This window comes from Morone saxatilis, unplaced genomic scaffold (genome assembly GCF_004916995.1).
Source record: "Morone saxatilis isolate NCDOM2014 unplaced genomic scaffold, NCSU_SB_2.0 Contig17, whole genome shotgun sequence".
NCBI lineage: Eukaryota > Metazoa > Chordata > Actinopteri > Moronidae > Morone > Morone saxatilis.
In genome coordinates this window covers 12,451,269-12,463,437 of record NW_023339729.1, presented here as the reverse complement: position 1 = coordinate 12,463,437, position 12,169 = coordinate 12,451,269, and the positions used below count along the sequence as shown (strand labels likewise).

Below are 12,169 nucleotides of genomic sequence, written 5' to 3'. Positions count from 1 at the left end.
CCACAGCACAAGTATCGGAATCGATATCGGGAGGGAAAAAATGGTATCGGAACATCTCTAGCAGCTCCTTTGAGATGCACTCGGAGTCGTTGAGATCGAGGGATGAAATGGAAACTAAGGTGCTTGTGAGGAATCAGCAATCACTCACGTTGTTTTTGTGTGAATATGATAGACATCCGATTGGTGTGGTTTGAGATACCGTATGCATAACTCTCTCCCGTTGCTTAGTCATCTATGTTTCCATTTCACACTGTAATAGAAAACTTGCTATCAGAGCTCGGTGAAACCACACTTCTCCTTTACCAACCCAAAGCTTTTACATTGAAAGGTCCAATGTGTAACATTTAGGAAGGTCTTTTGGCAGAAATGGATTATGATATTCATAGTATGTTTTCATTAGTGTATAATCACCTGAATATAGGAATCATTTTGGGTTCCTTACCTTAGAATGAACCTTTTATGTCTGTCAGGTGCAGCAGATTGCCTTCTATTGAGTCTGCCATGTTGAGGCAACATGTTTCTACAGTAGCCCAGAGGGGACAAACCAAACACTGGCTCTAGACAGGGACGTTCATGATTTTCGTGCCACCATAGTCTTTCCTTTGCGTTTGGAGGGGGAGGGTTAAATGACGGAGTTGAGATCTGCCACTACACAATTAGATGCCACTAAATCTTACACATTGGACCTTTTACTGAAAAGTTTCCAGTGGGAAAAAAAGGAATTTAAATCCACACTTTATATAACCTGGGTAATAATTTTTTTCCTCTTCATTTTTGAAACGTTTAGTACCAAAACACATCCTCTTGGGAGGATACCTTAACTGTGTTTTTTGCAGCAACAGGAAATCTGTCCTTTTAATGTACAAACATCCTAACTGAAACACGAAAGGTGATAAAACACACCCTTGAAGTGTACCAGCACAGACAGCTAGAGCTTTGAAGCCCTGCTGTGAGTTATAACTTCATTAACCTAGTGTTGTATATATATATGATGATGCCTTTCATTCCTTTAGGCTATGATTTGCTAAATTCCACAACAGAAATGAAATGCCTCCCGAACAGGAGTTCATTGGAGTCAATTTACAATAGATTATAAACTTTTGTGTAATCTCTTGTTTTGTGGTCATATACAGCTTTAGCTGAATGTCTGCACATGAAATAGATGTGCAGTAAAGTTAAAGGAGTTGTATACATAAAACCGAGCTTACAATACATTCATGGTCAAAGAAACATTTACACTAATTACGTGGATGCACTGAGTGTATGGCAGCTATATGCAATCTACATCTGTTTTTTCCAGTCTAAACTCATAAAACCTCTCCCACAGTGCCTACATGTACCAGTTTACATTGCCAGTAAGGTTTTGAATGTTAACCCTTGAACAACAGCCCATCTTGGGAACAATTGTGTTTACATCCCTATGAATATTGGATATATGGCTTTGGTCTATTCTTTGTCACTGGGTGAAGCTTGCAATTTAGTGGCCATCACTCTATGCAAACTCACTGGGTGACGTTTCAGAAATTTCACCTCGGGCTGTTTCCTTGTGGTTACTTACATACAGCATGCTCAGAAACCAACATAACCAATACAATAGCTAACATGGCCTGTGCTCTCAAATTGTACAAATATTGCTTCCCAATGTTGGCACTGGGGGCAAAATACATTTTACTGTGAAAGATTGGAAATTTGCACTCTCTATCAATGTTTTTGTTTCTAGTCTATTTGGACAGTCTCAAATAAACTTGGCTTTTATTCTTTTTTAAGTGCGACATCTCCTTAGAAAGTGTGCATTTTTGCTTGCAGAAATACAAACACATTATATTTACTATATATTTACTACCAATGTATTGCAGACGAGAACATTCTTGTATTAGCCTGTCAGAATATACTGTACATCAGCCACATTTAGCAGTGATTATAACTATAGCAAATTATATACTATTATATTATTATTTTATGCCAGCCATATACAGGTATAACTACAGATTAAACAATTAGTTATTTTAGATTATAATCCAAGAAAGACACTCCCTCTGTACAAGTACAAACAGTGTGACACAACATAAATTAGATATTATGTCATTATTATTATTATTATTAATAATAATAATAGTAGTAGTAGTAGTATATACTTTAAACTTGAGAGGTTCCAGTAAAAGGAGCTTTTCTGCCTTCAGAAATGTTTTGTCTGCTTTTTCACACAGCGGTTGTCGTTTGGGGTTGCAAAAGTATTGTGGCGATATAAAACATGTGATTTCTGTTTCTGTTTCTGACGCGTGGCTTTCTGTGCATGCTGAATTCGTGCATTAACATGAATCCACACATGCTGCCTTTCAGTGCTGATGTGCTCTGCGGGTCAGTCGATGAACCGCTGGAGCCTGGAGGAAATGGTGAAGAGGGACCCTGAAAACTTCCTCATCCTCTTACAACAGATCATAAGGAAGACCAAAGAGGTGAGAGGACACAGGTCAAAGGTCATGGTCAATGAGAATATATTGTCGAACTGTACTATAATTACTGAATCTATTTCTGTCTGTCCCTCTCAATGTGTGTGTGTCCGTGTGTGTTCAGGTTCAGGAGCAGTGTCAGTATGAGCTGGTGGCTCCCCTCGCCATCATGTTTGCCTCCACGCTGCTTCAGGTACAAATCATCCAAACTTTTAACCTTTCCTCACCCCTCAGTACCAGTGTTTCACATGTATCAGAGCACACTCCATCAAAAGGTCAATTAGTTCCTTAGTTCAAACCACCATGGTGCTGCTGTGACAAAAGTTTCTAGTACAGCTGAAAAAAAAAAACTCTCAGTATTACTGTTTGGACAAGAACTAGTTGGTTCATAAACATTGCTTCTGTTTTTCATTCAGGCTGATTTGCATTCACACTCCCAAAAATCAGGTGGTTCACAAAAATGATGTCATTGGAAATCTGATTAATTGATTTATTACTGGTTAGACAGCAGGCTGGCTGTAGAGAAAACACATTGGGTTGTCAGAGCAAACACAGTTTGACTGTTTCAGTGGGTGAACATGGTTATATACATATATTTTTATACATATATATCTTTGACTGAAATGCAAAATACTTGCAATTGTCAGTTCAGTTTGAGTTGTGTAGCAACTGATAGTTACAGCTTTGAGGTTTTGTAATGACACTGTCATAAAGCCTGCAGTATAATAAAACAGTGGACAATGAAATTACATTACATTACATTATTACACTAAACTGGTTTAATTCCCTAATACGGTATGTGACGTGGTTTTAGTTGATGGTGTAATAATAGATGACAAGAAGAAAAATATCATAACAGAAAAGTTATTATTTCTCATCAAAATCAATATAAAAAGGTAAAAAAAATAATAGACATATTAATCAATAATGAACATAGTTGCATCTGTAGTCCACACTAGTGTTCTGTTACCAGTGTTCTCAACTATCAGCATACATATCTGCAAAGTACACCACATACAAACAACATAATTGAATGTATTGTCCACGAAACATGAGAAACAGGTTGCTCCTTAACGTAACACAACTATAATACCTTTACCTTAATACTTATACTTATATTTGTGCTTTTGTTGCAGACACCATACTGTCCTCCAGACACACAGCTGCTGGAGGAAGCTATTGAGGTGTTTCGCTGCTTCCTCACCTGGCCTGAGCCTTACAGCAGCGTGTGTAGAAACCTCCTCTCCACACTACAGCTTGAGATTAAGGCCCCAGGTAAAAATATAAGACTTTAAGGGCCGCTATGTGTGTGTGTTTCTATTTATCCACTGGGTCTGTGTGTCACTCGCTTACTGTTGTCTCTCAGCCCTTGTGATTGTCTTCCCCCTAGTGACAAGTCAAAGAAATGCATTTAGGATGACCCATACGCAAAAGGACACTGCTTATGTCACACATACCATGAAGGCTTCAGTTTAAACAAGGCACTTCTTCATACTAACCTGAAATTATTTGAAAGCGGATGAAGCTTCAGCATTTACAAAACAAAAAAGCAGAAGCCACTTACCTACACTGAAATTTACAGGAAGGGTCAAAGGAAGTGCTAAAAACACAACTGAAACAGGCTGAATGAATACATCTCAGTTGGCTGAATGAATACGTGTTAAATGGTGATTTTATGTGTTTTTAGGTAGCTGTTTTAAATTCATTGCTGTGTTTCATTAAGCTCCCTCAGGCATAAAGACACAGTATACCACAAGCCCTTAGTTGCTTTTTGTAATTCCAGACCCATTATTTATTTCACACGTGTATATATGTATTTATACCTGAATGTTGTTGTGTTCTTGTAAAGTTGTTAGTTTAAAAACCATAGATAACCATCAGATAAAATTAAATTCTTTCTGTATTTTCCTCACAGGGATTTCTTTTCAGAGACTGGTGAGAGAAGAGCAAGGCCTTATCACCTCCAGTCTGTGCTCCAAGACCATGTAAGTCCACACAATAAAACAAAATGTACCTTTTATAGACTACAAAATTGTATAATATACTGTATCAACTCTATGTTTACACAATATCAGATTTATAGTAAAATGAAAAGCTCTTCAGTGTGTCACAGCTCATCTGTGACTTAGAAAGTGAGCCCACATGAGCCCACATGTAACATTGTTTTCACAATTCTTTGAACAACTGCGTGTTCATGACAATCTATTTTCAGTCAAGTTCAGACTGCGCTATCTTCGCACCCTCGCACCTTCTGTTGAAAACCTCATTGAAAGGGCAGTTTTTTTCATTCATGTCAGTGGTTCACTGTAACCTTATCTGATCTACTTTTAAACTGAAACATCAGTTGTTTTTTTTAAGTTAACTGAATAATAGCCCTTCCGTAGTGAGCACTTACAGTAGGAAAGTCCCGTTTTATCCCCTTCTCCATCCACACACCACAACCATATCATCCTATTTGCATCTTCACCCAAGTGAATTACACGTTTCATGCCACACTTTACCAGTGACACCATCTGTCTATTGCCTGTAGGACTGTGTTGCTGATGAACCCAAACGAGGTGCCCCCCGACTTTCTTTCAGTGGCTAAGCAGCTCAGTTGCATTCAGCATTCGCAGAAAGAGACCTACATCACACTGATCAAACACACCTTCCAGTCCACACTTGGCACCAAGTACCCTCTACATAGCATCCACATAGCCCTGCAGGTATGTGCTCAGAGCGGCTCTGGACAATGGACTAAAATCTATAGATAGTTTTTAAGGAAAATTTTATTATATTTTGAGTATAATTTGTGTTTAAAATGTCCTTTTTTGGAATATGGTTATGTTGTGGAATCAATCGTTATTTGTATACAAACCTGTTAAAATTAAATCTGACCAATCAGTAAAAACTGCATTTAGCTTTAAACCCTATTTATATGTATTTGAAATAAATACTGGTAGTTTATAATATTTGAAGATATTATATGCATTATACTAACATGTAAGCAACAATAATAATATTAAGGAAATGTGTAGCATTACATCTACTGTATCTTACATCCATACATTTGAAGTTAACACAAACCATTAGAAAGTGTCCTGAAAATGTCATGAATACTCTTTGCAGGCAAAAACTGTGAATGAACTTGGGGATATCTTCTCCGAAGTAAGTGACGTCTTAGAGACGGCTGCTGCCATGAGTGATCCTCTGATGGGCCGCAGTCATGTGATCCAGGAACTTGAGCAACTGAGGGAGAGGATGAGAATCCCAGCATCCAGTGGAAGAAAGTCTGATGGTAATTGGGGAGGTTTCATGAACTGGGGGTTATATACACAGTGAATCACATAATGATATTTCAGTTTATTTTGCTCTCTTTTCTCTCATCCCTTTCAGGAATGCTACAAACTCTACCCTTGCCTACAGCCAAATGTTACATGTTTCACTGGGAAAAAGATAACTTTGGTAAAGTATTCTGCAAACTTTATACTTTATATGCATCAGAAGGACAGAATTACAATTTATTAAAGCAGTTTTTGTGTCTTTTGTTGATTACTAAATGTTGATATTTGTCTATTTTGATTTCTGCAGATGTTCTGAACACCCTTTTGGAGCATGACCCCGATGACCTGGCCAGTAATGGGCATACTGAGGAGGACGAGGAGGTAGACATTGATGATGATGACGAGGATGATGTGACAGAGCTGGATGTAGAAGAAGAGGAGGAGGAAGAGGACAAAGAAGATGAGGAACATGGAGTGGAACTGCCGTCGATGTCTATCATCCCTAATGGCTGCGCCAACCACCGTGCCTCCACCTTCTCCACCATCTCCTCCCTGTCTACTGCCTCCAAAGACTCCATGTTTTCCACCTTGTCGGTAACCTCAGAGTCCTATGCTCCGTCCCTTTTCTCTGTCACCTCTGGAGTTGATAGTGACTACTTTGAAGATTCTGATGACTATATCTGCTCCTCTCCCATCGCTGACAAAGGATCACCAAAGTCTGTCAACAAAGCTTCGGCTCGGCTCAGCCAGCACTTGTACCGGCTCTTCATCAAACCCAAGAGCCCTCGGTCTCTGTCCCGGGCCAAAAGCTTAGGAAACACAGAATCAAAAGACCTTTTAGTGGTGCGAGAGAAGCGCTCTAACTCTCTACCACAGCAAGTCAAGTTACGTAGTCCCGAGCCCCTACTCCACCCACAAAGTCAAACTCTCAGACATGTCTGCTTCCGAAGGAGGCCTATTCTCAGCAGTGATGAGGACAGTAAGAATACTACACTGAGGGTGGTGGTGTTCGGTGCTGATCATGTAGCAGGGAAGTTGGCCCGGGCCTACAATAGCCTGAGGAGGAAGGAGAGTACATGTCCACGTCTCAGCAGGGCCTTTAAGCTTCAGTTCTACTTTGTGCCTGTGAAGAGAGACTCTGCAGCAGGGCCAGGGGGTCTGAAATCCCCTAGTCCAGTGGTTCAGACTGGAACTCTCAAAGGAGCTGCCCTGTCTAATGTAAGTAGAAGAATACTCAAATCAAACTTCAAACTTTACATACATTAAACACAACAAACAGTTTATTCATATTTACTAATCTGTCAAAAGGCTGAGTTGTACAGTACAGATTTTAACATGGCTACTGTGTAAAAGCCAAAAGATATGCTACAATATGAGACTTTCACTGTCTGGTAGTTATAACTTTTGGTAACTTTTGCTCAAGCAGGATCTTCACCTCACGGCCACAGGGGACAGTACTAACGACATTGCCCATCTCCTTGGTATGTTGGACCCTTGGTACGAAAGAAACACCCTTAGCCTGCTTAACTTGCCTGCCAACGTCGTCTGCCAGGTACAACTGGAATTTAACTTTTACACTGCCTAACCAAAACTGATCCATCCAACTGATCACGATCCAACTAAGAACATGACTGATCTCCAGTCTTGTCTATTACACAATCAATGTGTATTCCAATTGTTGACTTAAATACCTTTCCAATGTCTTTGTTTAGGCTATACTTACATATATCATCCTACTGTATGATTTTATGAATTGTTCAATTGTTTTGTATTTCTCTGCAGCAAACCTCAAAGACGGAGTCAGAGTCTTATGATAGTTCATATGAGCAGCGTTTGCCCATCCTGGCCGACTTGGTCCTGTACTACTGCCGCTATGCTGCCCGGCCAGCTCTGATCCAGCTCTATCAGGCTGAGGTCAGACACAGTTTCACACACACACACACACACACACAGCTATAATACACTAAATACATCACTGCCTTAAAGCTCTTTTCTTGAGTTGTTTAAGCCCTGCTATCCATACTTTGGCACCCTTGTGGACAGAAATAGACTCTCTGGTTCTTTGTAATGAAACACTGTTCCAAATTCAGTGATTGACTGAGGATCTTTGCTGTTGTAGTTGACGTTAGCTTGTGGAGAGAGGAGGACCGAGGTGTTCGTCCACTCCCTAGAGTTGGGTCACACCGCAGGAACACGAGCCATCAAAGCCATGGGTGAGTGTGCTCACACGGCAAACACGCACACATATCCAAGCAACCATGCCACAATAAACAAAATCCTCCACATTTTCCATGGAGTGAATGCATCATCAGTTTTATGAGGTTAAGACTGCACACAATTTATGGTAGAGGAACATCTGCTATTTCTATATGATGAGTCAGTCTACTTCTACTTTTTTGGTTTCAGCCGTCACCACTAGCACTTCTGAATTTTAATTTCCTTTTAGAAGTAAAAATTCAGAGAAAACTATTCATACCTCATGTCCGGTTGTTACTGTGGAAATTACTTAGTTCTGTTTGTCACAATATTGTGAACTGCAAAAATAATCTAGCTTTTGTTATTGCAAATTGAATACCTTCTTCACTGAACGCATTATGTGAAAACTTCTGTCACAATGCTAAAAATTCACCTGTCCTGTTTAACAGTATTGTCACATTATTTTGCACAATTTTGAACTGTTTAACTAAACAATCAGTTCACATGGATCACTGTCTTTTTCTCTTTTTTTAAAGGTGCTGCAAGTAAACGTTTTGGTATTGACGGTGACCGAGAAGCAGTGCCTCTAACATTGGAGGTGGTGTACAACAGGGTAAGATGGTGTTTGATTTTGCTCACTATCAAAATGTGTCTTTTAGCTGCACTTTGCAAGAATTACGTTCATAAATAAAACCATTTTATCAGTAGAAAAAAACCTCCCTCCAATCCTTTGGTTCTCCCCATTTACCCTTCTGCACCCACAGAAAATGACATGATCAAACGGTTGTGATAAAATACAAAGTCTGCTGAACAGACTGTCTTGACAAAGCTAGAACTTTTGCCTTTTTTAGTCCCTGTGGTATGAAGCATTAGAGAGCAGTAAACATGTCACTCTTACTGAACCTCTTAATATATTATCAGTCCCCTATCTTTCATAAAATACATTTTATTTTATTGATTTATTCTCAGTTTGAAATATTGTTATACTCAACATTCCTGTGGTATTTAGGCAGCCGTTATAATCTTTAAGGTTTGTCTCATTTCCAATTATTTTAATGTATTTTAAAAACAGCAATAATCTTATTCTCCCTTCTCCCATTCAGGTGGTGATTAGTGGAAGAAGCCAGTGGAAAAGAGACACCAAAGTCTGCACTTCAGTGAACTTAACCAAAGCATGCAAGAATCCTGAGGAACTAGGTAAGTCACGGAACTGTGTTTGGTTGAGACAATTCATTAGCTGCGTGGACAGAATCAACATAACATAATGCTTCCTGTTAATGGTGAAGAGTGATATTTTTCATTACTTCTCTTTGGAACTACATATAATAATATATATAATACTGTTGCTCCAGTTAATGCTAAATGGAAATAACTTAATATTTTTCTTTGAATACCTGCATTTTAGAAAAAATAAAGCAGTTACAGTCAAGTGTATTCATAATTGAACTAAAACAATCTCTTTCAGACTCAAAGATGGAGTGTCTGCAGCTCACAATGACTGAGGTGCTGAAGAGACAGAACGGTAAAAGCAAGAAGGGCTACAACCAGGTGAGCTAGATGTAACATCAGAGTGTCTCTGAGGTTTGTGGTTGAAAAAGCGACACAGCAGCGCATTCTCACAAACAACCTTGCGACACGTTCTCTATATAAAGACTGATACCTCAATACATTCTTGATAGCATCTCAAACTCATATCCACTGAGTCTCTCATCTCACGTAGGCTGAGAACAAAGTTTTTAAAACTGACAGCTTGATGGAACAAAAAGCCACAGTACACTCACGTCTGTTTTGCTCGTGACTGTTTTGACGATAATATTATTTGCTCAACAATGCAGCTTAATCTCTTAACCTCATTTAGATTTGCAGTTCTGATTTTCAAGGCTCTCTTTACGACTCAGGCACAAAAGCAAGTGCTTCAAAAATAAAACAACTTAGACAAGCTGCAAAAAAAAAAAAAAGGAAATGAATATCATATTAAATATTACGTAACTGTGCAAATACATATTAGCACACTCTTGAATAAGTTATCCACAATTTAGCATTTTTCAAATGCATTAAGTTTACTTTGACCTTCTTTTTGTAGCATCTGAGTGTGACAGAGGTGAAGGTGGACAAGGTGCAAGTCAGCGGTGCTGGAAACACAACCTTTGCTGTGTGTCTGGACCAGGATGAGAAAAAAATACTGCAGAGTGTCACCAGGTATGGAACACAGGAATTGATGTAGACATACACGGTGTCTGCAAAGAAGTGGTACACCACTGACTATGTAATTGCTTTAATGTTTTTTTGAATGATTCTGTTCAAGGGGTAGTAGCTTCAACATGATTATAAATTAAAATGTCATCCGTCTCTGAGAAAATTATTTCTGCTTGTTGTTTTTATGTAGCAATTTCCTTTTCACCTGCATCCTCTGCAGCCACAACCCAGTTTCATCTCAGAGAACATACTGTACATAAATCTGAAAAAATGTTTACACCATCCACTCACAACTCACTACCCTCGCAAGTGTGGTTATTTATCTATTCCACGTGTCTTCTTCTGTCCTATGCAGATGTGACATCTCAGTGTGCTATAAACCTGACAGCTCCACTGACTGGAGGCTAAGAAAATCCCGGACCTCAGCCCAAATCCAGCCTCTCAACCCCACCTTCTGTTCCCTCCTGTGTCTGCCCATAGTCACTTTCAGTGGGGCTCTTCCCTGAGACTGTTGACCACTGGTTTGAGTGGTTTGAAAGGAAGGATTACGTGATTACGTGCAATGTTATTTATATTCTCTGAATAACAGAAACTCACAGCAGAGGGAAAGTACACAGGAAATAAAGTTTTTTAAATTTCCGCCTGGTGTCTTGAAGCTGCTGGGGTCAAGTTCACGTGATGCCGGCCTCAAACGGCAGTGGCACACAACTGTTTGAAAGATGAGGACTGAGGGGTATTCAGGAAACTGCAGACCTGGCTGGCCGGTGTTCGTTTGTACAAAGATGTGGAACTGAAAAACAGAGAGATACAACTATTCTAATGGTGCAGAGTCCAGCCTTTTCTGTACAAAGCAATCATTCATTGCTGTTAAGGAAACTGTTCAGTTTTGATTCCACAGGTTTTAGTTCCTCTTTCCCTGTTGGCAGAGAAGTGACCACAGTAACATCAGAAAGTGTACAATAAAGAATCTCAGAGGAGAAGGCACCCAAAACAAGCAACACCAACATGTTGTAATACGCCTGGCCCACCAAGAGACGGAATGTAAAAATAGATCATGTTGGAGTGAAAGTTTATGAACCTATGTAGGCTGGATGAGCCTACATAGACATACAGGACCACAGAGATGTTTTACACCTGTTGACCAGACTAATATGTAATGCCTCCATCACGGGTCATTATTGGACAGTGTGATTATATCTGAGAATGGACACTATGGACTTCAACAATATGTGAATATTATGTTTGTAAAATATTGTATTGCATGTGATAACTTGAATGTTACACCATAATGTTTTATGTCTGTTATACGTGGGCTTTTAATAATAACTTTCCTCCGAAGGCGCTACAGTGACGTCACTGGTTTAACTGGAGTTATAAATATAACCAGCAGAGGGCTCTGGTGACCAAAGACTTAAGTTGACGTACAGATTACTTTAAGTTTAACAACACAGAGTCGGCCTATTTAAAGTCTTACATTGTACTAACTATAATGGAACTGTCTATGTCATATTTTAGCTCTTGTAACACAGATGATTTATAAAATATAAAATTGATATGGTGCTGAAAAATACATTCTGATGCATGTTTTCTTTTGTAAAAAAAAAAAAAGATAACTGATTCCTTGCACTTTGTATATTTTATTGTAACTATGACATTTTGATGAAAATCTTATGTTTTGTTGCTGTAAAGGGATAATATCCTGATCACCGAGACTGAAAAACTGCATAAAAATATATTTTAAGGAATCTAAGCACTTGATCGTTAGATTAAATAAATGAGGTACTTTTATGTTTAGATACATATGCAACCTGGCACCACTGTCCTCTCTTACATGCCTTCTCCGATGGAAATGTTGCAAATGCAATTTTAATTTTATAGATGTATGTGTATAATATGTAATAGATCTAAAATTGAATCTTCATTAAAATATACGTCCATCTTGTAAGTTCTTATGTATGTTACCAATTTTGTTTAATTGTGTACAGCCAGTATAGTGGTGTAATGTAACTAAATACATTCACTCAGGTAATCTATCTATCTATCTATCATATAAACTACCTGTAT

At 38.8% G+C, this 12,169-nt stretch overlaps 1 protein-coding gene across 1 annotated transcript in view; it reads left to right on the top strand.

Moving 5' to 3' along the window:
• Positions 1-12,050, top strand: part of pik3r5 (phosphoinositide-3-kinase, regulatory subunit 5) — a 22,867-nt gene extending 10,817 nt beyond the window's left edge. Inside the window, exons 3-18 of the mRNA XM_035659968.1 lie at positions 2,341-2,456; positions 2,575-2,643; positions 3,587-3,725; positions 4,366-4,435; positions 4,981-5,155; positions 5,559-5,727; positions 5,826-5,894; positions 6,021-6,931; positions 7,140-7,265; positions 7,496-7,627; positions 7,833-7,926; positions 8,446-8,522; positions 9,013-9,106; positions 9,375-9,457; positions 9,993-10,108; positions 10,461-12,050. Of these exons, the coding sequence (XP_035515861.1) occupies positions 2,341-2,456; positions 2,575-2,643; positions 3,587-3,725; positions 4,366-4,435; positions 4,981-5,155; positions 5,559-5,727; positions 5,826-5,894; positions 6,021-6,931; positions 7,140-7,265; positions 7,496-7,627; positions 7,833-7,926; positions 8,446-8,522; positions 9,013-9,106; positions 9,375-9,457; positions 9,993-10,108; positions 10,461-10,611 (2,591 nt within the window). The 3' untranslated portion in view covers positions 10,612-12,050. The remainder of the gene's footprint in view (positions 1-2,340; positions 2,457-2,574; positions 2,644-3,586; positions 3,726-4,365; positions 4,436-4,980; positions 5,156-5,558; positions 5,728-5,825; positions 5,895-6,020; positions 6,932-7,139; positions 7,266-7,495; positions 7,628-7,832; positions 7,927-8,445; positions 8,523-9,012; positions 9,107-9,374; positions 9,458-9,992; positions 10,109-10,460) is intronic.
• The last annotated feature ends 119 nt before the right edge of the window (positions 12,051-12,169 follow it).